The sequence below is a fragment of the Delphinus delphis genome, chromosome 1 (genome assembly GCF_949987515.2).
Source record: "Delphinus delphis chromosome 1, mDelDel1.2, whole genome shotgun sequence".
NCBI lineage: Eukaryota > Metazoa > Chordata > Mammalia > Artiodactyla > Delphinidae > Delphinus > Delphinus delphis.
In genome coordinates this window covers 111,443,862-111,470,451 of record NC_082683.1, presented here as the reverse complement: position 1 = coordinate 111,470,451, position 26,590 = coordinate 111,443,862, and the positions used below count along the sequence as shown (strand labels likewise).

The 26,590-nt window shown below is 48.5% G+C and overlaps 1 protein-coding gene and 1 long non-coding RNA gene across 3 annotated transcripts; both read left to right on the top strand.

Moving 5' to 3' along the window:
* The first annotated feature begins 7,229 nt into the window (after positions 1–7,229).
* On the top strand, positions 7,230–17,042 carry PMVK (phosphomevalonate kinase). Of its 2 annotated transcripts, XM_060007950.1 has the most exons (5): positions 7,230–7,371; positions 9,544–9,607; positions 12,281–12,433; positions 15,230–15,359; positions 16,422–17,042. In XM_060007950.1, exons 1-5 carry the CDS (start codon positions 7,277–7,279, stop codon positions 16,556–16,558), a joined length of 579 nt encoding a protein of 192 aa, XP_059863933.1. In that variant the 5' UTR covers positions 7,230–7,276; the 3' UTR covers positions 16,559–17,042. The 2 variants fall into 2 exon arrangements, with proteins under 2 accessions (XP_059863933.1, XP_059863941.1); XM_060007958.1 differs by lacking the exon at positions 9,544–9,607 and having other exon boundaries at positions 7,239–7,371; positions 16,422–17,041.
* A 144-nt stretch (positions 17,043–17,186) lies between these two features.
* LOC132422857 (uncharacterized) lies at positions 17,187–24,903 on the top strand. The gene is made up of 3 exons (XR_009518894.1): positions 17,187–17,482; positions 18,973–19,237; positions 24,770–24,903. It is a non-coding gene; the product is annotated as an uncharacterized lncRNA (long non-coding RNA).
* The last annotated feature ends 1,687 nt before the right edge of the window (positions 24,904–26,590 follow it).

Sequence of the window (26,590 nt, the reverse complement as noted above, 5' to 3'; positions counted from 1 at the left end):
AAGGCCAGCCCTGGAAGGGCCTGTCATGGGCATCAGTCCTACCTCTTTTGTTGTTCAGAGGTGGAAACTGAGGCCCCGAGAGGGAAGTGACTTGTCCAAGGTCACAAAGCTTGCTAGGGACAGAGTGGAGACCAGAGCCCAGGGCTGCTGACGCCTGACTAAGAGTCCCCTGTTCTTCCTGCCTCCGCTCCTCTCTCTGGCTCTTCGTGCTTGGCACTTAGGCTCTGAGGTGAGGTCTGGAGAAGTGGCTTGCTCCAAGGCAGGTCTTCCTCTGCTGCCCCATGAGCACTGACTTCACTCATGGCTCCTTCTGAAGAGATGCCTGGTGGTGGCCACAGGGGGGCAGCAGTGGGAGGGACAGGAAGGTGGTCTTGCGGTGGACTGGGCTGAGAAGGAGAGAGGGACCTCTGAGAGCAGCCCTGGAACCAGAGCAACTGAGTGTGGGGTTATGAGGTCTCAGGCTTGAGGATACCCATAAAGGGCCCTTCTAGCCTCAGGAGTGAATCCAGGCTCCCCAACTCTCTGCCTAAGAGCCCCCATTCATTCACTCATTTAGTTATTTGTCAATCACTTACGGAGCACTTATACTCTGTGCCTGGCCCTGGGCTGGTACCACTTGATATTCTTTCCAGCAACCTGGTGGGTGTTGAGTTCAGTGTTGGGGGGAGAAACATGGGAAGGAGTGGCCACTGCCTGCTGAGGCCAGACCTGCAGGTCCAGGGGGCTGCGCTGGCTGGGAAAATGCTGGCTTTGGAGCCACACAGACCTGGCTCCACCACTTCCAGCTCCTGACTCTGAGGCACATGTCTCAATATCCTTTGGAAAATAAACATCAACGTTTATCACTAAGATTGTTAAATAACAGTCCCAGAGGGGAAAGGTGGGGGCGGAGGGATAAATTTGGAGTTTGGGATTAACTACTATATATAAAATGGATAACCAACAAGGACCTACTGTATAGCACAGGGAACTCTACTCAGTATTCTGTAATAACCTTATGGGAAAAGAATCTGAAAGAGAATGGATATATGTATATGTATAACTGAATCACTTTGCTGTACACCTGAAATGAACAGAACACTGTAAATCAACTATACTCCAATATAAAATAAAAATCAAAAAAAGAGAAAATAAACATCAACCTTTATCACTGACTATTAAATAAGTCAAATGAAATCAATAAATCGCTTTTTTTTTGTTTTTTGGCTGCCCCACGCAGCTTGCAGGATCTCAGTTCCCTGACCAGGGGTTGAACCCAGGTCACGGCAGTGAAAGCCCAGAATCTAACCTCTAGGCAATCAGGGAACTCCCCTAAATCACTCTTTCATAGTAGTTGAAGTGGTGTTTGTTCCCCAGCTACAAGGTTACATTCACCACAAAATAATCTAATGGAAAAACAAAACTATGTCTCAAAATCATGAATCTTTGTTTAAAGAAGAATCTCTGTTCTCTCACTGTATTCAAGATTCAGATGTAGCCACCATCCTTGGGTATGTTAGTTACATTTTTGGAGCTTATTTCTTTCGAAAATTGGAGGATCCTTGCTTAGCCTACATCATCATGATCGTCATCATCATTATTATTATAGCATGTATGAGAATTTTATTCTTTTGTAGGGCTAAATAATATTCCATTGTAAATATGTATCACATTTAGTTTACTCATTTATCTGTTGATGGACATTTGAATTGTTTTCATCTTTTGACTATTGTGACGAGTGCTGCTATGAACAAGAGTTTTATATATTTGAGACTTACGTGCAAATCTGTTGGATATATACCCAGAAGTGGAATTGCTCATCAAATGGTTATTCTATGTTTCATTTACTTTTTGTATAGCGCTTTGTCTACATTATGGACGTGATAAAACAGGCGTATGAAGTTAAAAGTATTTACCGGCTGTAGTAGATGCTCTTTGAATGCTAGAGGCATGTTTTTCTATATATATATATTTAATAATTTATTTTTTTAAAAATCAACTTATTATTATTTATAAAATTTATTTACTTATTTTTGGTTGTGTTGGGTCTTCGTTGTTGTGCGCAGGCTTTCTCTAGTTGTGGCGAGCGGGGGCTACTCTCCGTTGTCATGCGCGGGCTTCTCATTGTGTGGCTTCTCTTGTTGCAGAGCATGGGCTCTAGGTGCGCGGGCTACAGTAGTTGTGGCACATGGGCTCAGTAGTTGTGGCTCACAGGCTCTAGAGCGCAGGCTCAGTAGTTGTGGCGCACTGGCTTAGTTGCTCCGCGGCATGTGGTATCTTCCCAGACCAGGGCTCAAACCCATGTCTCCTGAGCTGGCAGGCGGATTCTTAGCCACTGCGCCACCAGGGAAGCCCCTGTTTTTCTACATATTAATTTACAGATTGCTCAAATTTTATCTTGGCTGTACAATATTCATTGAATTGTGCCTCAGTTTCCTTAGCCATAAAAATGAAGGTAAAATCTCTACCTTACAGTGATGGAAATAATTTGTAGACCAAGGACTGAACAGGAGAATCCAACTTTCCATTGGTCTGCTGGAGGGGGTACACTGTCTGGTGGAAGGTTGGTTGCTCCCCTGGCATCCCCTTGAGCGAGCAGCCTCTCACCTCCAGGGACATCTTCTGCCTGATGCATTTCTTAAAGCTAGAGAACCGGACAAAGTGAGAGCTGGGCATACCTTATATTGTCTCTGGCTTCATCCTCACTGGGTACTTAAAGAATTTGGGGGAGGGGGTTCATGAGAGGAGTGGGACCCTAAGTGTCAGATTCTTCAGTTGTTTGTTTGGAAGTCGTTTTGCCCCTTCTCTTTGGTGTGGGATCGCAGGGTTGGGGGCAATGTACAGCAATCTATTTGGTGAATGCCTGGGCAAATCTCTTAGTTATAATGAGCTTTGGTTGTCTCATTTTTAAGTAGGGGTAGTATTGTTTATGTCATATGATTGAGAAAAGGTCTGGCACATAGTAAAGGCTCAATAAATATTAACTATTAGCTATCTGGGGGGAGAGAAGTGAGTAAATTGACAGTTACAATGTAGTGTAAGATGCTGTGTAGGGGTGAGCATAGGGTATATCAATCAGGAGCATAGAAAACAGGTGTCTACGTCAGATGGGGTGGGAGGTCAGGGAAGGCTCACTGAAGGAGGCAAAACAAGCTAACTGTTAAAGTACAAGTCGGAGTTTGTTTCACGGCAAAAAGATGGGAAGGGTGTTTCAGGCAGAGGGAACAACATCTATGAGGATGCATAGAGCCATTTCCAGTTTATACCAGAGCATCCTGCAGGTGGTAATTTATATCAATTTTCCCTCTCCAATTCTGGGATGAAGGCTCTCATGTCCCATGTTTTTTTTTTTTTTTGCTGTGCCGAGCAGTATGTGGGATCTTACTTCCTAGACCAGGGCTCGAACCTGCACCCCCTGCATTGGAAGGGCGGAGTCTTAACCACTGGATTGCCAGGGAAGTCCCTCTCATGCTCCCTTTTTTTAAAAAAAAATAAATTTATTTATTTATTTTTGGCTGCGTTGGGTCTTCGTTGCTGCATGTGGGCTTTCTCTAGTTGTGGCGAGCGGGGGTTACTCTTTGTTGCAGTGCGCAGGCTTCTCATCTTGGTGGCTTCTCTTGTGGTGGAGCACGCACTGTAGGCGTGTGGGCTTCAGTATTTGCAGCACGTGGGCTCAGTAGTTGTGGTTCGCGGGCTCTAGAGTGCAGGCTCAATAGTTGTGGCGCATGGGCTTAGTTGCTCCACAGCATGTGGGATCTTCCCAGACCAGGGCTCGAACCCGTGTCCCCTGCATTGGCAGGCAGATTCTTAACCATTGCGCCACCAGGGAAGTCCCTCATGCTCCCTTTTTAAGCTCTCTTGAAATTGCCTGTCTCCCATGAGAATAAATGCTGAGAGTAGTCTCTGTTTGGTTTACTGTTGCATCTCTAGCAGTACCCGGCATGTTTTAGACATTTAAATACATATTGAATGAATGAATGAATGGACTTCTCTCCATCATCTTCTCATAGACTCAGACTCCCCCTCTTTTCTTTCCCTGTTGTACTACTTCCTTACAACCCTACCGCATTCTGTCCTTCATCTGCCAGGCTCCATTGCCCCTGAAGCAGTGATGGTCAAACACATGAGGACTGATTCACAAGTCACATTTACACTGACCACGCCAGCAGAGGGAAATGCTTGGGTCAGTTGGACAATGACCATGGGAAGATAAACTGGAACCAGAGCATGGAGCTGAAGCAAGGGTAATTGGTGGTGTTGCTGAGCCAGGATGGCGTCTGGTTCCACTGTGGGACAGGCTTGCCCTGGAGGGGCAGAACTTGGTAGCTCCTGTTTGGGATTCCCTCTGACTGGGTGGGGTTGGAGGGGCACTGACAAGCCCAGCTCCTCCCTCTTGTAGGCTCTGCAGAGCTGTATGAGCTGCTCCCCTGCAGGCTCATCCTGTCTCTGGGTGTGTTAATACAGTGAGCAGGCTTCCTTCAGACAGGGCTTCCTTCTAAGCTGTCTTCTGGGTCAGTGAGGCAAGCCTCTCTTTAAATGGTCCGTCCCTTTAGTGAGGGGTGACTCTCAGAGGTAACTGTATTCCTGAGTTCTGGGGGTACTTCTCTGTTTTCAGGGGCCAGCACTGGCTTCCTCAAGTGTCATCTTCCGGAACCCTCATTGGGCAGCAGTGTCCGGCATCTCTGGCTTCCAATCTCAGTCCCCAAGAAATCTGGCCGCTCCCTTCCTGGGTGGTCTCTGCTCCTGTCAGACACTCCTGCTCCTTCCCCCTTTCCTGCCTCACCCTCTGCAGCAGGCTGGCCTTTAGACCAGACTGTTCTACCCTAAAAATAGTGCCTCACATTTGTGCAGTCCTGTACAGATCAGGAAAGCTTTCCACACATATTCACTTATTTGATATTCCCTTTGGTTGTGGAAGGAAGGAGGAGCAGATGTTATATAACATGTGAAGAGTTTCATGGGCCCTGGGAGGGAAGCACTCCTCTGGGGAGTGCTTGAGCAAGTGACCTTGGAGGGTAGGGTGGATGGGTGTGTGAATTTGCAGGTTGAATGGTTTCTGGTGATGACAAGGCCCAGGGTGTGTCCATGGGAGCTGGTGTCTGAGGAGGAGAGGAAGCAAAAGCCTTTGGACAACTGAGGTCAAGGCTTTGAGCTGTCAGGGTGTTGGATGGGCTGACCACTCGGATAGTGAAATCATTGAGAATGACGATGGGAACCGGGTGGACAAGAAGACAAGGTGCCAGTGGCTGAGTCTCAGTACAATGAGAACGAGCATCAGGATTGGTGGTTGTCAACACTGAAGAGGGGAAAAGGGTAGCTCAGCCAGGTGGTATGAGTCTTAGAGAAGCCAGAGTTTTCCAAGAAGCAGAGGAGGGATGGTCTGGAAGCTGAAATGCGGCGGGAGGGAGACGACAGACACCAAGTTTATGTATGCTGAGGTCTGAGGGCTGGGGGAGAATAAGAGGCCTCCCCTGGGAGGGTAATAGGGGACAGTGAGGTTCAGTTGAGGCAGGGAGCAGGAGAGAGCTACTGAGAAGAGGCTGGGGTATGGGGGATGTTTTCTGATCACTGGGAATTCCAGGGGTCTTTATTCTAGGAGGGGTGTGGGGAAGGGGTGGGGTGTAGTTTGGTCAGGTGAGGGAAGAGACTCTGGGAGTTCTGACTTCTTAGTGATGACTCAGGAAAGCAATAGGGTGAGTGCAGTTAATCCTTTCTAGTCTCTGCTGGCAGAGGTGGGATTGGTGCTTTCAGTGGAGTCCCAAATAAACGCTTGTTGAAGGTGAGCTGGGAAATCTGGTCCTGTGTTGGAGTATAAACTTTGAAATCACACAATGCTCAGAATAAATAAATCCATATTTGGATTACACTTGAGAATATACAAAGCATTTTTATTGTACTTTATCATTTTTTTCCTCATTTCCTTCTTATTGTAACCCTGTGAGGTGGCTACATCCCTGCGAAGTGTCAGAGCCGGGATTACAACTCCATGCTGCCTTCTAAGTGCATGGATATGTACAGTGCTTTCAGAGTTACAAGAAAAAAGACCTTCCCGAAGTCCATTCTTTGTGCACCTGACCATTGACCATTCTAATTTCCTTAGCTTCTCCTGTGCCATCTTTTCAATATTCAGAGAATTAATGGTTTTTCCCAAAGAAAACCTCACTTATCTTGATATGATAGCTTGTAAAATGGAGGCAGTAATGGGTTGCAGGCTCTGTTTTGACAAGCTCAGAGAGATACAGGGCAGCGAGTCATAGCTAAAGATGACTCCACTTACTTAACTGGGACTAGCTGTCAGCTGCTGTGGGCAGAAGTGGGAATTCAGGGAAGGGGCAGATCACCACCACTTATTTTTGCCCCTTGAACTCCTGGCTGAGAGCTAGACCCCAGATAAAACTAGGTAATCTCAACAAACAAACAAACAACCAAAAAACAAAAACCAAAAAAAAAACCCGACTAGGTAATCTCGTCCAGGGGTGGCTTCAAAGCCCCTTTTAAACCTATTCTATTGATGTCATTCCAAGCTCTCTCGCTTCAGAAAACCTTTGGAAAGGAGGCTGCGGCTAGAAGAGCGATGTGAATCTTCTCGCTGGGCTTAAAGGGTCGAACTGTGGTGGCCTCTCCAATTATAAAACGCGTCTAACGATAAAATAACGCGTTTGTCTAAGCTCCTCCCCAGCATGACGTCACCAGACACACCCCTCGAGTCCTCGCCTCATTTCATATCCAGAAAGACCTATTTTCCCTGTGGGGCATATACGGATTTGCTTTAGCACATGCATTAAAATGCACAGATAAACAGGCAGTTTTGAAAACTTTCTCAACATGAAAACGTTTATTCTTTTTTTTCATGTTTGTAGGGTTGTGTGGAAGGCAATGTGAGGTTCACTTAGGAAATTTTAAGACGTCACCCCCCCTCAGAGGAAAATAGTTGCGTCCAATTCCCGCCCCCCAACGTGTCACGCGTGTCGGCTAAGAAGGCGGGACCGTGACGTCAGAGTCTGGGCGGGTTGGACGGTTCCAAATGAGTTCTGGTAGGGGAGCTTTTATAGGCTCGAAGACTGCCCTAGGAAGTAACCTTCTTTCTCTCCATAATCCATTTGTGCAGGCTTTAATTTAAAGTCACGGAAGCACGTGTGCGGGCTGATAGTCCTCTCCACGGCCATGAAGAAGACAGGGGCGGAACCCCTCCTTGTTGCCACTCCACCGAGTGGCCGCGTCCATTCTGGGCCAGGTGGCCTGATTTAAGGGGTAGGGAAAAGTGTCAGTTTTAGGGATCTCAAAGGGTGGCGGCCCCATGGCCCCGCTGGGAGGCGCCCCGCGGCTGGTGCTGCTGTTCAGCGGGAAGAGGAAATCCGGGAAGGACTTCGTGACCGAGGCGCTGCAGAGCAGGTGTCCGCGGGGCGGGGAAGGGGGAGGACCGGGGCGACCCCGAATCACGTGACACGAGGGGTATGTTGGGGTGTGATGGAGTGAGCTTTGGAGTTGAGGTCGTCGGGTTGCAGGGCAGAAGGAGCGCTGGGCGGCGAGAAGTGAAGGACTGTCACCGTCACGTATAACAGCAGTCTGCACACGCCCGCCTCAAAGAACCAGGCGGCCACCTCTCCGAAGACTGTAAGCTGTAGGTCTCTCCACGAAGCATTAGTAACAGTTACTACCAAGGCACTTTTTATACATCATTCTTAATCCTCCAGACAGTGTTGCGAGGTGATGGTTGCAGAAAAGGAAACTGCCTCAGACCACACCTCAGTTGTATCAGACTTCAAAGACGAATCCTTGTCCAACACACCACCTAATCGCTGCGGTTTACTGAGCCTTTATTGTGTGTCACATAGTGTTGTTAGGTACTGCGTAGTATTATTAATCAGTATCTCCATTTCACAGATGAAGAAACTGAGACTCTGAAAAGTTAAAAACAAACAAACAACAAACAAACAAAAACCCAAACCCAAACTTGCCAGAAACACAAAGTAATCAGTAGATCCAGAACTCAAATTCAGCTTTAGCCTAGCTCCAAGGAATGGGTTCCTTTTGCTTTACCTCACTGCTTCTCCTAATAATACCTTTTGCTCAGGTTTTCTCCCAAAGCAAGATGTTCTGTGTGGGAGCATTTTTGTTGGGCTAGGAGAGCACAGAAGCCTGAGAACGTGGAGTGGGTCTCCTCTCCTCTTGAAGGCCAGTGTGGTGAGGGTAACAGGAGGCTGCTTTGGGGCACCATGGGGGTTCTAAGAGGTTGCGGAAAAGCCCAGGGCAGAATTTGCCGCCCTAATCTTTCACCACTAAGTATCCGCCACCTTTCCCTAAGTAACATTTCTTCTTACCACCCAACACATAAATCAATTCGCGATCAGAAGCACAGGGTCTGGAATTAGACTGCTGGGATTCAAATCCTGACTCAACCACTTATTCGAGTGTGATCTTGTACAAGTTTCTTTTCTTTTTTTTAAATAAATAAATAAATATATTTATTTATTTATTTTTGGCTGTGTTGGGTCTTTGTTGCTGCGCACGGGCTTTCTCTAGTTGTGGCGGGCGGGGGTTACTCTTCCTTGCAGTGCGCGGGCTTCTCATTGTGGTGGCTTCTTTGGTTGCAGAGCACGGGCTCTAGGTGCGTGGGCTTCAGTAGTTGTGGCACGCGGGCTCAGTAGTTGTGGCATGTGGGCTCTAGAGCGCAGGCTCAGTAGTTGTGGCGCACGGGGCTTAGTTGCTCCATGGCATGTGGGATCTTCCCGGACCAGGCCTCGAACCCGTGTCCCCTGCATTGGCAGGTGGATTCTTAACCACTGCGCCTCTAGGGAAGCCTGTACAAGTTTCTCATGAGAAAGTTTTGTCATCTGTGAGATGGAGATAATAATAGGGTGATTGTAAGGATTAAATGAGATAACGCACATGAAGGGCTTGGAACAATTCTTGGCATTCAGTAAAGGCATAGGAACTAAATGTTGGCTTTTATATTTATTTTACCCATATTGGCTTTGTTACTTGCAACGGTGCTTTGGGTGAGTCAGTTTTCCTCACTCAACCTCAGTTTCCTCATCTGAAACCTGGAAATAAGAACATCTATCTCACCATGTCAGTGTTTAAGTGAATCTGTAAGCATCTCAAGGTCAGGGCAGAAATCATGTATCTTATTCACATTCGTATCACCTGGATCCAAATATAGAACCCAACAAATGGTTGGCTGAGTAAATTGAACAACTGAATGAATGAGTTATTTATGTGTGGTGACCAAGTCAGTTGAGACTGAGATACCCCTGGCTGTGAGAGAACTAGTTCAGGGGCCCAGCAGTAACTGAATCCAGCCAGAATATTGCTAGGATGTTCACACTATAATTATGCTTTTATTTGTTTTCCCTGTTAGTTTCAGGGCTCTTTCACATTCGAGTTTCATAATAATCCTGTGGGAGACAGAAAAGAAACTGTTGTTCCCATTTTACAGATGAGGAAATCAGGGAAGTTGAGACCTGACAAAGTTATATAGATGCCAGTAGCAGAAATGGGGCTTCACTGTTCTGGGGCCTGGAAGCTTTAGGTTAACGGGGTTCGGATCTCCCTGTCTCACAGACTTGGAGCTGACGTGTGTGCTGTCCTCCGGCTCTCCGGTCCACTCAAGAAGCAGTATGCTCAGGTAGGTGGTGGTTCTGTGGCATCTGGTGGGCTGGAAGAAGCCAGCTCCTGAGCTTTGGTTGCTGTGCTGTTGCTTGAGTCACTAAAAGCATCTCTCTGACTCCTTTTGGCAGGGTGGCAGACGGCTCTCCGCTTTCTATAAGTGGACCTTTTGGGGGCATTTTCTGTTTAAGTTTCTTTCCCATTGGCCTTACTCACTTGAGGCCACCTCCCTAGAGCGTGTTCAGGAAAGTGTGTCCAGAAAAGGCTGTAGACGCGAGTTGGCAGCTGTGATGCCGTGTTATTGGTAAGGGTCTGTCCCCTTATTCAAAAAGTATGACACACATCACCCCCCTCCCCCCATTAAAGCTGGCCTGCAACAACCCTTGGAATTCTCCCCTTAGAAATGTAATCACATGACAAAAGCAAGATGTAGAACACTGTATAGAGAATGCTACATTTGTATAAAAATGGGGAAAATTGTAAATATATTTGCTCATATACTTAACCATTCAACAAATATTTATGGGGTGCATTCAGCACCGTTCTAGGCGCTTGGGATGTGTAAAAGCCTGGGCAGGATACATAAGAGACTGAACCATTGGCTGCCTCCAGGGAAGGGACCTACATGGCTGGGGAACAGAGGAGGGAGAGAGATTTTTCACTGTAAACGATGTTTATCTTTTGAATTTTGAACCATGTAGATTAAAAAAAATAGGACTGCAAAAAATAAATAGGAACTCTCAGGATCTTAGACTTCAGAAAGGGAGCCTGGAGGGTGGGATTAGCTCCCCACACAATGAAGAGCCTGATCTTCGCTTACATTTCTGTCCTTGACCTCTAGGTGCACCCTTCCAGGGACCTGTGCTCGTGGCCCCTTGGTCAGTTGGCCTGAGACTGAACTTCTGGGTCCACACAAAATGAATTTGTCCCCTCCTTCCATATGACGGCCCCATCTCCATGGGAAGCATTCTCCTGTACCATCGGGTCTTCTCCCACCACCTAAACAGACCCATTTGTAGGATGGCAGCCTGGGGGATCCTGGGAATAACAGATTCAGTGGTTTTCAATATATATATATATTTTTTTAGTGGGAACCTTTCCCAAATGAAATTGGATGCAGAAATTCCTTGTATCCCGTAGATAGACTGGGAGCGACTCTGAGTGGAGCAGAGGCACTCAGCCTTCCCCAGTGGGGCTTGGGCACCTCCAAACCCCAGAGCTCAGAGGAGCAGTTTGAAAACCACTGATCTGCTTCCAAACTTCCCAAATTAGGCCCCACTCCAGACCAGTGATCCAGGCTGGAGGGTGGGTAGGGTGAGTGGGCAGGAGTTTGCATTTCTAAAACCCCAGTAGGAGACGGATAGGCCAGCCTGTGCCCACTGTTTTTAAGTCCAGCACCACTTCATCCATTACTCCCATTTGAAAACAAATTCAAAATGAAATGTTAATGCATTGATTTTTTAAGTTGCAATGGGGAATATAATTGACAAGCAGACCAAAATGCTCCTGGTGGCTAATCTTCCCCTGTGGTAAAAAGTACATGGTAGGGCTTCCCTGGTGGCGCAGTGGTTAAGAATCCGCCTGCCAATGCAGGAGACACGGGTTTGAGTCCTGGTCCGGGAAGATCCCACACGCCGCGGAGCAACTAAGCCCGTGTGCAACTGCTACTGAGCCTGTGCTCTAGAGCCCATGAGCCACAACTGCTGAGCTCACGTGCCACAACTACTGAAGCCCGTGCGCCTAGAGCCCGTGCACCGCAACGAAGAGAAGCCCCTGCTCGCCGCAGCTAGAGAAAGCAGCCAAAAAAAAAAAAAAAAGTACATGGCAAACTAGTTTATAGTTTATAAATGGGAGATGGCTGCTGGCCCCACCTTGGAATAGGGGTGAGGTAGGTGATTTACCTTGCTGGGTCACGGCCCCTTCAGTTTGTACGTGAAGAAACTGAGTCTTTCGGGAGAGGGTCTTGCTGCAGTGAATGCCAGGCGAGCTGAAACCTGAACTGAGTGATGTTTTTCAGACCCCCTCCCATCCTGGGGCCCTCTGGATGGACCCTCCTGCTCGTCAGTGTCCCTGGAGAAGGGAAGGCTGGGTCTGGAAGGGGTTACCTGGGGTAGTCAGAAGAGCCCCTCCTGCTCCAGGGGTCCAGGAGTGCCCAGAGCCAAATGTAGTGATGCTGATGCAGCAAAGGTGGCAGGAATTTGGGGATGAGGAAAGGGGTGAGGGGAAGGGGAGAGAGACAGGGAAGCCAAGTCTCCTGGGCTTTGGGATGGGGACAAACGATGCCAGAGGGGGTGTGGAAGGACACAGAATGTGATGTTTTCGGATTTCCCACTTTAGTTGAAGACTAAGCCTGCGCCCAAGGGAGGTAAACTAATTTCAGGTTTAGTTTAAGCCAGAAATAATTGGGAAGGTAAAACTGTTGCAAAAGAGAAAACCACATCACACATTTAAAGACAAACTGAAACAATCTCTGGATTATCCCAAGGCGTTTCTTCCATCTGCCAGTGGTTGGGAGTTCTTAGTTTCTAGGGCCCTTTCCCCTGCAGGCCTCTGGCCTGGCGGCAACCCCACGAGTCCTTGCGGCAGCCCTCAGGGAGGGCACGTGAGGGGAGGGGTGGCCCTCCCTCTGTTTTAGGGAAGACCTAAGTGAGGTTGAGAGGGTGGTGGCATAAACAGAATGTGCTTTGGACAGGAGCACGGCTTAGACTTCCAGAGACTCCTGGATGCCAGCACCTACAAGGAGCCCTTTCGGAGGGACATGATCCGCTGGGGGGAGGAGAAGCGCCAGGCCGACCCAGGCTTCTTCTGCAGGAAGATCGTGGAGGGTGTCTCCCAGCCCGTCTGGGTAAGTGGGCTCTATGGCAGCATTAGGAAAATCTGTTTTCCCCAGCCCTCTGCCTCTCCCCAGACATATCTCACATGTGTCCATTTCTCTCTCCCTACGGCCAGCCCCTGGTCCAAGCCCCCACTGTCTCTCACCTAGACGGTCGTAGCAGCCCTCACACGGGCGCCTGCTTCGGCTCTTGTTCCTTGTGATCCATTCATCACACAGCAGCCAGAGTGACCTTTTAAAAACATCAACCAAGTCCTGTTTAGAACCCTTTGTCCCACTGTTTTGAAGGACAAAATCAAAATCTGTAACGTGAACTTCTGGGCCTTGAATGATTGGCTCCTGCTGCCCTTTTAGCCTCCTTACTCCTTAAGCTGCAGTAACATTGGCCTTCTCTCTGTTCCTCAAATAAATCAAACCCCTTCTGGAATCAAGGCCTCTGCCCGTGTCCTTCTACCTGCCCGGACTGCCCTTTCTATCCCTCTTCACCTGGTTAGCTCCAGCTCAGCTCCCATGGCACCTCTACAGGGAAGACTTCCCTGATGCCCAGGTCTTAACCGGCGCTCCTGGTCAGGTGCTCCCATAGCATCTTACCCTTTTCCCTCCTCATTCATTCTGGCAGCCAGTAGTATCTTCTTTTTTTTTTTTGCGGTACGCGGGCCTCTCACTGTTGTGGCCTCTCCTGTTGTGGAGCACAGGCTCTGGACGCGCAGGCTCAGCGGCCATGGCTCACGGGCCCAGCCGCTCCGCGGCATGTGGGATCTTCCCGGACCGGGGCACGAACCCGTGTCCCCTGCATCGACAGGCGGACTCTCAACCACTGTGCCACCAGGGAAGCCCCCAGTAGTATCTTCTTGTAGCAGGACTGGTTCCAGGTGATTTGGGGATACATCATGTGAAAATCTGATGAAGTCCCTGCTGTCAGGGTACTTACATTAAGCTAGGGGCAGAGGGAGTTAGGCCCTAATAAAATATAGAATATGTCAGGTGGAGATAAATACTAAGGGACAAAATAAAGCAGGCCAGGACTCTGAGGAGGGCTGGGTTGCTGCTTTATTAAAGGTGTCAGGAAGGTCTCACTGATGTGATGACGTTTGAGCGGGACCTGAAGGAAGTAAGGGAGTGACCCAGATGGATTTTTGTGGGTGAAGCGTGAGTGGCAGGAGGTGAGGTCAGATCATTGCAGATTCTCTGGAAGAGCCTGGGGTTTCTCTGAGTGAGATGGGGACTCACTGGAGGGTTTGGAGCAGAGGAGAGGCATGGTCTGCTCTAAGGTTTACAGAAAGCTCTCCCTGGCTGCTGCGGGAGGGCAAGAATGGAAGCAGAGAGGCCAGGCAGAGGATCTTTCCACAAGACAGCAAAATGGCCGTGGCTCAGCTCGGGGTGGTGGTGGAGTGGAGAGAAGGGGCGGATTCTGCACAGATTTTGAGGATAGAACCAATAGGATTTCCCGATATGATGGCTCTGGGGTGGAAGGACAGGAGACAAATCCAAGGGTTTTGTTCTGAGTAGCTAAACAGATGGAGTTGTGATTTTCTGAGATAGGGACGGTGTGGAGGAACAGGTTTGGGGACAAAATCAGGAGTTCCGTTTCAGAGTGGTAAGGTAGAGATGCTTGTTGAGATGCGCTGTGATTACATGGTAATTAGTGAAGCTGCACCTTTAGAGTCTGTCTCTCCCACCAGACAGTGAGCTTCCTGAGGGCAAGCACCAGGTCTGTTGTGCTCACCACTCTATCCCCAGTGCCTAGCACAGTGCCCGGCACACAGTAGGTGTTTGACATAGTACTTGTTTAAGAGCTGGGTGAATGAACATGTCCGCAGCATGGACAGAAACAGCTGACCTCTTTATTCGCTTATTCATTCGTTCATTGACCATGTGCTCCTGAGTGCTCCTTATGTGTCAGACGGTGCTAAGGGCCAGGAATAGAGCAGTGAATGGAGACACAGTCCTTCCCCTCATGGAGCTGACTCTACAGAGTGCAGATCAGGCAGTAAACACACAAACAGATAAATAGTGACGGTTTCATGAATACTTAGTGCTCAGAGAAAAATAAAAAGCATATAAGAATTGAAAGGGACAGGAAGGGAGCCAGGATGGTAGGGACAGCCTCTCCGAGGAGGTGATATTTGAGCAGAAACCTCCATGAAGCAAGGGAGCCTCCCTCATGATTATCTCGGCAGAGGGAGTAGGATGTGCAAAGGCCCTGAGGAGGAGACCCGGTTTAAGAAACAGCAAGATTGTCAGTTGGCTGCAGCAGAATGAATGAAGGGAAAATGATGGGAAATAGGTGCCAGATCTTATAGGTCCTTGTAAACTGGGGTGAGAGCTTTGGATTATATTAGAATTATGGGAAAACTTTGAGAGATTTAGGGCAAGGGGCTGACGGGAATCACATTTACGTTTTAAAAGGTGCTGGGGGCAGGGACCGATTAGGGTATCTTTGTTTCTGGCACCAGTTTGCTCACCTGTAAAATGAGTGCATTGGATTGGCTGATCTGACTTCAAAGCTTGAGGTCTCTTCTTCAGCTCAGCGATGACCGACATGACCGTAGAATACAGTGTGGGCATATCGGGCTGCGGACTGCAGCAGTCAGGAAGGGCTGCCTGGAGGGAGGAGGGGATGTCCGTCCCAGCTGGCTGGGTAATAATAGGGAATGGGGCTACACTTTCCTGGGTTTTGTAGTCCATGCTCCTGTTCATTTGGACTGGGTCTGGGTCTTCTCCTCTTTCTCCCTTACCCCCTTGCCTTGTCCTGTTGCTCCCTGCACCATGTCCTGTTGGGCACTTGTCTGTGTCCTTTCCCTGCAGCTGGTGAGTGACACACGGAGGGTGTCTGACATCCAGTGGTTTCGGGAGGCCTATGGGGCTGTGACGCAGACGGTCCGCGTGGTGGCCACTGAGCAGAGCCGACAGCAGCGGGGCTGGGTGTTCACACCAGGTGAGCTGCTCACAACCTCTGCTCCAAGGCTCTGCACGCAGGCCAGCCGCCTCACCTGTAGACCAGGCCACCCACTCCTGGGCTCTCGGTCTGGTCTTCCGCTGTCTCCCTGGCAGGCTGTGGGGAGTGAGCAGGGGATTATAAAAAGGAGTCTGAGGCCTGGGGCTCAGGAGCACCTCCAGATTAAAAAGTGGAGTCGGGTAGAAGATGGTATCCTTGGGGATGAAGGTTGCCCCGTGACCTTGGCCTGGTATCCTTACCTGGGCTGCCTTCTCCAGGCCAGTGGGCTTCTGGAGGTCTGGCTGGGACCCATTCCCCTGGTCCTTCACCTTTGCTTTCCAGCCTGGTGGGGGGACTGACAGTGGGTCAGAGGGTGGGCCTGACAAACTTCACTCCTGTTTGATTAACAGAGTAGGGGGAGGGGGGAGAGGAAGCTCTACTAGGCAGCCTTAGTGGTGCCAGCCCAGGACCTACTCATTCAGAGGCATAGCTCATATGTCTTCCCTGCCCTAGGTCATTGTGCCTTGGGGAAGTTCAGATCAGTGGGTACGACCCTTCCTAATGGCTGCTCACCTCCTGGGCACTCACTCTGGCCAGGCTCACGCTAAGCCCTTTAAACATTATCTCACTTTATAGTAGCAGCAAACCCACCAGGTAGATGCTCTTATTACCATTCTCATTGTCAGGTGAGAATGGCACACTCTGCCTTCCATGAGAACTGAAACAGAGATACAGGGATAGAAATGGACACGACCAGCTTCACATAAAATGAAAACGAAATGGCCATTTGGGTTGTCTGTGGTTTGAGATGGCAGTGACAAGTGAAGACTTAAGTCGGTGGGACCCTCTGGGGGGCTCAGGTGGCTGTGGACTGCTGAACCTGCTATCCTGGTGTTTCATGGGGTGGGGAAGTGCCCTTTGGGGTAAGTGGAGCTTGGTTCCGGAGGGACCGAGGGGAGTGCAAGGGAGGGTGGCTCCATGTGGGGTCAGCAGGCCACAATGCCCGATGCCTGGTGTTTGTCAGGAGGGATGGGGCCTGACCTCGCCGTACCTCCTCTGCAGGGGTGGATGATGCTGAGTCAGAATGTGGCTTGGACAACGTCGGGGCCTTCGATTGGGTCATTGAGAACCACGGAGATGAGCAGCACCTGGAGGAGCAGTTGGAGCACCTGATAGAATTTGTCCGCTCCAGACTTTAGCTGGCAGGTTCTAGGAGCGAGCGGGGGCTGCCAGGGTGAGGGGGGGCTCCCTGTGCCGAACATGTGGTTGCTGATGCTGGCCGAGGTTGGGGGAGCAGACAGAGGGCCTGTGTCAAGGTTTCTGGGGGCTGGTAGATGTCAGACAAGTTAAGAAACCACCAGGGACCTCATTTCTTCGTGGAAAGGACAGCCCTCCCTCTTTACAAGGAGACTTAAAGGGCAGAGATGGGTGAGTTGGCTGTGCTTGAAGCAGAAGCATCACCATCTCCATGGGTGCCAGACCTGTCAGCCTGTGGTGGCCTTGCTTCCCCGACTGGATGCTATCGGCCCCTTGTTCTCGGCAAGAGCCTGGGGCTCCCCAATGTGGATACTAATAAACCTTCTTGGAGCACCTGCTCAGAGCTGGACATCTCTCATTTCCCAGGTGACAACCCAGCCTGTGTGGCTCCGTAGGGCCTGGGTTGTCCTGGTGGCTGTGGGTTTCTGCTCTGCCTCCCAGCTGGGCGGGAACATATCTTGCAGAGGCTGACCTTGATCCGGGCCAAGTGGGTAAAAGGCTTGTGTGTGTCTGAGGCGGGATTGGAGTCTGAGGGTCTTGTCTTCTGGGATGGCCCCAAGAGAGGCTCAGTGTTCCACAGAAAGTACCACCAGCAAGTGCCCAGAGGGGCTGGGGTGTCATAGAGGCGCCAGAGCTTGATGGCACCTGGTAACCATTGTTTGGCCCTGGGCAAGTCACCATAAACCTCAGCTTTCCCATAGAAGGCCTTGGGCTTGACCCCTTTTATTTATATAGCCTTATACAATTTCTAAATTTCTTCCAGATTCTTCACAGCCACCCTGTGAAATATTCGAGGAGTGCATTTTCATCTGCATTTAGCAGATGCCAAGGACTCAGAGAAGTGAACAACTTGCCCAGGGTGGAGGGTTAGTATGTGTTTGTACTACGGCCAGGACACAGGCTGCCTGACTCCTAACCAGGCCCCTTGGCCACGTGCCTTTGGGGTATGGTGCAAAGCCCTGTGGCTCCTGGCTGTCCTCAGGCCTAGCCTGAGCCCACCAACTCTCTGGCCCTGGCTTTGTCCTCCTCCTACAAATCCTGTGGGTCCTCACTGATAAGGGGACAACCAAAGAAATTCCATCAGTTTCACCATGACCCAAACTGAACTCTACATATTCCTGCCCACATCTCCTCCCTACATCTCCTCTTCCTGATGCTAGTTCCCTGGCTCTTCAGTTAACCAGGCCTGAAAGCTTGACAGTCATCGTGGACTCCTCCATGTCCCCTGACTCCCGGCTAATCAGCCCCCAGGTTCTGTTAACCTGCCCTCCCTGTGTCTGTTACTGTAGGGAAGTCTGTGTGCCCAACGCATAGTGAGGCCAAATAATACTAAAACATCAGAGTTTGGAGCAGAGAAAGGTTTATTGCAGGGCCGTGCAAGGAGACAGGTGGCTCGTGCCTTAAAAACCCTGAACTCCCCTCAAGCTTTCAGCAAAGCCCTTTTATAGGAAAGGTGAGGGAGGGCTGTGGTTAGTTGTTGCAAACTTCTTTGGTGTCAGATCCTTTGTTCCTGAGGTCAGGTCACGATGTTCCTGTAAACCTCCACCAAAACAAATGTTATTCTCTGTTCTAACCAGAAAGGGCAAGGTCCCAAAGGCTCAACTTTTACTCTCTGAGGTCCAGGTCCTGGCTAAGAGGAGGGGGTCCCTGCGGAGGTCAGTTACCCTGCCGGGAGCGTTGGTGCAGCACCCAGTTTGGGTCTTACCGCCAGTGCCCAGGCCCGGCTGAAGAGGCAGATCTCAGCTGGCGGCACCCTCAGGGCCAGGTCCCCAGACCCTGCCCAGCCATCATCACTGAGGGAGCCAGGCGCCCAGGGACCCAGCTGGCCCTCAGGCTCCTCAGGCCGCCCAAACAGCAGGGCCAGGTCACGCAGACTGCGAGCCATGTAGAACTGCTGCTGCCATTAGGGTCGCAGAGGCGGGGATGGGGGAGAGGTTCACTGCAGCCTCAAGGCCTGGGCCCAGCCAGTGGGCGGCCATGGAGAGGGCGTGAGCTCTGCAGGACACAGCCTTCAGCCTGTCGCTGGGCGCCCAGCTCACCCGCAGGCCCCGAGGCCAGAAGACCTGGAGGGCCCCGGGGAGAAGGCTGTGACCCGCCTCTTACCGCACTCTCTGCCACGAGGACCACTGCGAGGCTGACTGTTGGTGGGGCGGGGCCTCTCACCGCGGCGCTCAGGGTCTCGCGGTAAGAGCCGCGAGCTAAGGGCTGCGTCCCCGCCCCGCCCCTATTACGTGTCTTGTCTCTGGGATTCTCACTGGAAGGTAAACTCCCAGATAGTTGGGCCGTGTCTGTCTTGTAGTTGAAGCCCTGACTCCTTAAGGTGTACAACATGATATATTTGTGTTTTTTTTTGCAGTACGAGGGCTCCTCACTGTTGTGGCCTCTCCTGTTGCGGAGCACAGGCTCCGGACGCGCAGGCTCAGCAGCCATGGCTCACAGGCTCAGCAGCCATGGCTCACGGGCCCAGCCGCTCCATGGCATGTGGGATCTTCCTGGACCGGGGCACGAACCCGTGCTCCCTGCGTCGGCAGGCGGACTCTCAAACCACTGCGCCACCAGGGAAGCCCCAACGTGATATTTTGATACATGTATATATTATGAAATGATTACCACAAAATAAGGTTAGTTAACACCTCTGCCACTTCACATAACTGCCAGTTTTTTGGGTGGTGGTGAGAACATTTAGCAACCTCCAGGTATATAATACAGTATTGCTAAGTACAGTGACTATGTGGTACATTAGATCCCCAGAACTTATTCATCTCATAACTGGAAGTTTGTAACCTCTAGTCAACATCTCTGCATTTCTCCAGCTCCTAGCCCCTGGCAGCCACCATTTTACTTGTGTTTCTATGAGTTCAGCTTTTTTAGATTCCATATATAAGTGAGATCATGCAGTATTTGTCTTTCTTTGTCTGAATTATTTCATTTAGCATAATGCCCTCAAAGTTCATCCATGTTGTTGCCAAAGTCAGGGTTTCCCTCTTTTTTTTCTGGTTGAATAATATTCCATTCTGTGTATATATATCACACTTTCTTGATCCATTTGTCCACTGATGAACAATTAGGTTGTTTCCATATCTTGGCTATTGTGAATAATGCTACAATGAACATGGGGGTGCAGATATGTCTTTGAGATAGTTATTTCCTTTCCTTCAGATATATCAGATATATCTATCTATCTGTCTCCTTCCTTAAATATCAAGGAGGCAGGGATGAAGCAGAGAAGGGGAGGTGGCTCTCATATTCCCTTGGTAGTGGTGCTGAGCTGGTTCCTGGCTCTGGGTATTTGGAAGAGTCACAGGATGTGACTTGGGAAGCCAGCGGGTCCACTCCCCGCCCTTTGACAAGTTGGCACTGATGCCTCTTAACATGGGAGGCCCCAGTGGCTAACCAGTCACTTCTGCTGGATTTGAAGTTTTTCTACACTTAAAAAAAAACCCCAAACTGATATTTCTCTAAATATCAAAATCAGTAATAACCCTGACTTTTGATACCCTATGTTTTGATGAGAACTTTAGCTGCTTTTTTTTCAAGACATTTTGTCTGTGGTTATGATCTCGGAGTATAAGCTCTTATTTTTTAATATAATGTATATGTTCTTATATTTTTTATAAGGTTAAAATAAATATATATATATATTTATTTATTTATGGCTGCATCGGGTCTTCGTTGCTGCGCATGGGCTTTCTCTAGTTGCTGTGAGCAGGGGCTACTCTTCGTTGTGGTGCGTGGTCTTCTCATTGCGGTGGCTTCTCTTGTTGTGGAGTACGGGCTCTAGGCCCACGGGTTTTAGTAGTTGTGGCTCACGGGCTTAGTTGCTCCATGGAATGTGGGATCTTCCCAGACCAGGGCTCTAACCCGTGTCCCCTGCATTGACAGGTGCATTCTTAACCACTGCGCCACCAGGGAGGTCCCTATATGTTCTTTTAATAATTATTTGTATCACTAACATTCTCTTAAAAATTTTATTTTTCCACTTCTAAACTGCTGAATTGAGGCATAGTTGGCATGTAATAACTGCACATATTTAAAGTGTACAATTTGATAAGTTTTGACATTTGTATTGATATATATCCATGAAACCACCAGTATCACAATCACAGTGAACATATCCATCACCCTCAGAAGCTTCACCATGTCTCCTCCTCTTGCCTCTCCCAACCCCTGTCCCCAGGCAGCCACTGATTTGCCTTCTGTCTCTATAGATTAGTTTGCATTTTCAATAATTTTGTATAAATGAGTCATACAGTATACATTTTTTTGGTCTGATTTCTTTCACTTAGCATAATTATTTGAGATCCATCTACATTATTGCAGGTTCATGTCAATAGTTCATTTCTTTTTATTGCTGGTGTGTGGTATGAATATACCACCATTGTCTGTCCATTCACCTGTTGGACATTTGGGTTGTTTCCAGTGTTTGGATATGACAAATAAAGCAGCTATGAACATTTATGTACAAGGTTTTGTGTGGACATGTATTTTCATTTCTCTTGGGTAGATACCTTCTTAACTTTTTAAGGAACCGCCAAACTGTTTTCCAAAGTGGTTGTACTACATGCCCACCAGTACTGAATGAGAGTTATGGTTGCTTCATATCCTCACCAATACTTGGTATGGTCAGTCTTTTTAATTTTACCTATTCTAGTAGGCATATAGTGGTACCTCATTAGCATTTTATTTGCATTTCCCTAATGATTAATTTGTTACAAATCCTATGTTCAGTTTTGATAAAATCTCTCAACAAACTAGGAGTAGAATGGAAGATCCTCTACCTGAAAAAGAACATCTACAAAAATCCTATAGCTAACAGCACACTTTATAGTGAAATACTAAATGCTTTCATTCTAAGACTGGGAATGAGGCAGGGTTGTCCACTCTTATCACCTATTCAACATCATATTGGAGGTTCTGGTCAGTGCAATAAGACAAGAAAAAGAAATAGAAGGCATCCAGATTGGGAGCGAAGAAGTAAAACTGTGTTTATTCATATATGACATGATCATTTATATAGAAAATTTGATGGAATCTCCAAAAAAACTACTAGAACTGATAAGTGAGTTCAACAAGATTTCCGGATACAAGAGCAATACATAAAAATCAATTGGGGCTCCCCTGTTGGCGCAGTGGTTAAGAATCCGCCTGCCAGTGCAGGGGACATGGGTTTGGGCCCTAGTCTGGGAGGATCCCACATGCTCTGGAGCAACTAAGCTCATGCACCACAACTGCTGAGCCTGTGCTCTGGAGCCCACGAGCTACAACCACTGAAGCCCGTGTGCCACAACTGCTGAAGCCCACGCGCCTAGAGCCCGTGCTCTGCAACAACAAAAGAAGCCGCCGCAATGAGAAGCCCGTGCACCACAATGAAGAGTAGCCCCTGCTCACCTCAGCTAGAGAAAGCCCTTGTGCAGCAACGAAGAGCCAACACAGCCAAAAATAAATAAATAAATTTACAAAAAAAAAGTAAACCTTTAAAAAAAATAGCATAAAAACATGGAATAGAGATAAATCTGATAAAAGACATGCCAAACCTGTACACCGAAATTTATAAAACATTGCTGAGAGGAATTAAAGAAGACCTAAAAAACAGAGATTATACCATATTCATAGATTAGAAAACTCAAGATATTCATTTTTATTGACATCATTACATACAGTGAAATGTACTGACCTTAAGTGTACAATTCAGCAAGTTTGACAATGTGCACACCTGTGGAACAAAACGCCTTTATAAGATAGAGACATTGATATCACTCTAGGTTTCTTTTTTTTTTTTTGCAATACGCGGGCCTCTCACGGATGCGGCCCCACCCCCACCCCCCGCTGCGGAGCACAGGCTCCGGACGCACAGGCCCAGCGGCCATGGCTCACGGGCCCATCCGCTCCGCGGCATGTGGGATCTTCCCGGACCGGGGCACGAACCCGCGTCCCCTGCATCGGCAGGCGGACTCCCAACCACTGTGCCACCAGGGAAGCCCTCTATGTTTCTTTTTAACCCTTCCCAGTCAACCTCTGTCCTCCCAGAAACAACTATTGTTTTGATTTCTTTCACCATAGATTAATTTTGCCTATTCTGGAATTTCATATAAATGGCTAACATCCAATTTTAAAACACATTTACAATTATTTATTTATTTATTGGCCATGCCATGTAGTTTGCCAGTCTTAGTTCCCCACCAGGGATTGAACCTGGGCCACGGCAGTGAAAGTGCGGAGTCCTAACTACTGGGCCACCAGGGAATTCCCCAACGATAATTTATTTTTTACACTTAACTGGTTTACTGCTCACTTTCAATTCTTTAATGATACCTCAACTTCCCCAGTTTGAATTTTGTATTTTAATTTCTCTCGAGACAGTTGATGTATCTTCAAATGCTTTTTTCAAAAAGGGCATGTGGGTGATATAATTTTCAGAACCCCTGTGAAAGAGAGAATGACATTCTGTTGCCTCTACATGTGGACAATGACTTGGCTGGCTTAGGATTCATGACCTGGTTCCACTGTCTGCTTGTGTTTAATATTGCAGAGTCTGAGGTCACCTTGAGTTTTGTTCCTTTGAAGATAACCTCCTTTTTCTGTCTGGATGCTTTGGATTTTTTTTTTTTTTTTTTTTTTGGCCTTCATTTTTTGAAATTCAACTTCTGGCATCCTCCAAGGCAGAATGTGGGCATGTTTCAAGAGAAGAAAGTTGGCGCTCATTGTTCCCTATAAAGTGTTATGGAGAAATGAGATGGAAATTTAAATGGTTTCATACATCCAAGTGCCTGCTGTGATGAGAAGTAGTCCCCTTGACAGAGATGTTGCCTCTATCAACGTCTTGGGGAGCTCCCCTTTGGTTTGAGGAGTTGGTCTCAGGAATGACAAATTCTCACTCTCTGAAAACGTATTTGGGTTTTGGAAACAGCCAAAGGAAATCTGGTGCTAAATTCTGCTGAGGGGAGTGAGGTGAGAGATGCACTTTTTGGCTAGAATAAAGAATGCCTATAGTGGAACAACTCTAAAACTTCCTCAAAGCCAGTTCTAGAGAGGAATTTTTAAAAGTTGTCTTATTGTCCATGCCTCTGTGCCTTTGGATATGCCATTCCCTCTGCCTGCAGTGCCCTTTCCAGTGGCTTTCACTTGGACCTTCACAACTGAGGGTTGGACCACTGCACTCCCTGAGTGTCTCGTAGTGTGTGCTTTCTCACTGCTTCATCACTCTGTGAGCAATTCAGGAAAGGTTTTTGGTTTTGTTTATTGAATCTTTGTCTGGTGCCTGGCATGTAGTAGGTCTCAATAAATGTTTGCGGAAATGGAAAAGCTTTTTAAGTGTTAGGAGAGAATATGACCTCCCAAGCTTACTATCTTGAATTCGTCAATGTTCGTTATGGAGAGTGTGTCTGAAGCAACAACTCACTGACTCCTCTTGCATTACTCGTATTTATAAACAGTGGTGTGCTGGTAAATGTTGAAAAATTGGCTCTCTGGGGGGAAGAAAGGCCCCATTTGACCATTTCTGTGATGTAAATACTCCTGCTACGGCTGATTTCAAGCTACTAACATCATGTCAACTGGCTAGCAAAATTCCTGAACATTTAAATTAGCTCTTGCAAACTTGCTCCAGTACATCACCATGAAAATTCTATACCTCTTTTGTTTTTCCACCATTACCCATTTTGTCTGGGTGGCTTTTTTGCTGTTTATACAGCACATGTGTTGTATATTTTATCCCTTGCATCAGTCCAATTATTACTCTTATCCTCAGAGACTAAGGGACTTCTCCAAGGTGGCAAAGCTTTCCTGTCTATTCCTGGGTTTGGTCTCTGTCTGGAGCTCACTGCCAGCACCATGAGGGGCTGGAGAGATATGTGTTTTGCCCAGTCTTCTGTTTGCTGGTGTTGAGGTAAGCTGCCTGGAAGGACCCAAGGACCTGTTCTTGGCCCAGGACGTCCCTGCTGGCCACCAAGCTGGGACGTTTGCTGGCCTTTGTCATGTTCACTTGTGACCTGATAAACAGGTGACAAGGAGGTTCGCAACTTTTATTATATGGGGATGAGCAGCTGTCACTTTAATGGCCTAATTCAGGATCTGGATGGTGCCTCATTGTCTGACAGCTGAGTGAAGTGATGCGCTCCTCTTTACAGTTTAGGGTTTTAACCTATTTCTTCCAGGTTCATCCAGGGAGTGTCCAGTCAAAGCTGAGTTCCTAGGGAGCCCAAGATGAGGGCGGTGAGGGCTCCCCCAGGAGGTGAGCGATGGATCTGCTGCCTGCTTCCTGCTTTGGTGGTGGGTTTTTTTTTTTGATGTGCACCATTTTTAAAGTCTTTATTGAATTTGTTACAATATTTCTTCTGTTTTATGTTTTGGTTTTTTGGCCGTGAGGCATGTGGGATCTTAGCTCCCCGACCAGGGATTGAACCCGCACCCCCTGCATTGGAAGGTGACGTCTTAACCATTGGACCGCCAAGGAAGTCCCTCTTGCTTGGTTTTTGTCTTAAATGATATCCACTTTCAGGGCCTGTGGAAGGTCTGTGTTAGGGACTGTGTTAGGTTTTCTGGGGAGTCACCCAGATATGTGACATCATAGAAAGCAAGTACTATAGTGGAACTCAGTGATCTAGCTTCACATCCTTCACTTACAGATGAGGAAACTGAGGCCCAGTGAGGGGAAGTGTTTTGCTCAACGTCATACAGCAATAGTGGCAATGCCAGGACTAGGCCCCAGGGCTCCTGACTCCCCATGCAGGTCTCATCCCCTGCCCTTCGTTTCCCTGTGGGAGCATGAGCCTTGTGCCCTTTATCAGAGGGTGGCAGAGAAGGCCCAGCCTTGTGCCCTTTATCAGAGGGTGGCAGAGAAGGCCCAGCTCTGGGGAGCTCCGCCAGGTTCCCTGCTTCCTGGGTTTTTCCAGACTTCCCTGAGGAGGCTGGGCCACCTGCCTATGCCACCTGGTGTGTTCTGTTTAGATGAGTCAAGCTGTACCAGGAGAGGCCACAGAGGCCGCTTCCCAGGAGGGAACACTCGTGGCATGAGGGGGATGAGGAGGGGAGAGATGGGTGTACACCTGGACCTGCCATTCCTTGGAGGCTGGGGCTGGGATGCTGGAGGTGGAGGGCCCTGCCCTGCACCACGGCTGCTTTCCATCTCGGCGTTGACAGTGTCTGCTAAGTGGAGACCTTCCCAGCAATGTGTCTGTATCGTGAAAGCTCTGGTGAATTTCCAGGCACACCCAGACCTGAGCCAGTGGTACTTTTGGCAACTCATGTCTCCTGCTGCTGTGGCTGGCTGATCCTGCAAGGTGGTGTGGAGGCCCCAGGACAGCTGGCCTGGGCTGATCATTGTCCTAGCAGATCTGGGATGTTCCAGGAACTATGATAAGTCCTGTTGAGTATTGGCCAAGCAAGCCAGGAAGGGCGGGGAGCTGAGGCCTTGGATCCGTTTGGCAAAGTCATTTTCAGCACCTGCCCTCTCGAGGGAGCACCAGGAAGGGGAGGCGCTCAGACCTTGCCCCAGTGGGGGGAGGGGCACAGGGAGGATATTAACTCAGGCGTCAGGCTTTACAGTTTACCATGTGTTTTCATGCATAATATTTCATTCCATTCTCCCAGTAGCCCTATTACTGTTCCCATTTTAGACTGAAGAAATGGGGACAGAGAAAGGTGAGTGACTTTGCCCAGCATGCTTTGTCATCAGGTTTGAATCCTACCTGTCATTATCCAGCTGTGGAACCTTGAGCAGGTTAGGTCACTTTCTTGATTCCCACCTGTAAAACGGGAATCTTGCTACTACTGCAGAGGTTGTGCAGGTAGCACTGTGCTTGCCCTTCGGGAGCTCACCTAACGAGACTTCTTCTTTTCCCCCCTTGTCCCAAACCACATGGCCAGCAACCAGGGAGTTGGGCCTGGAATTTAGGTTTCTTTCCCTCCGATATGTGTGAGATAAACTTGGCATTTTTGAAAAGGAATTCTTACTGAGAGATAAAGGGAAACACAAA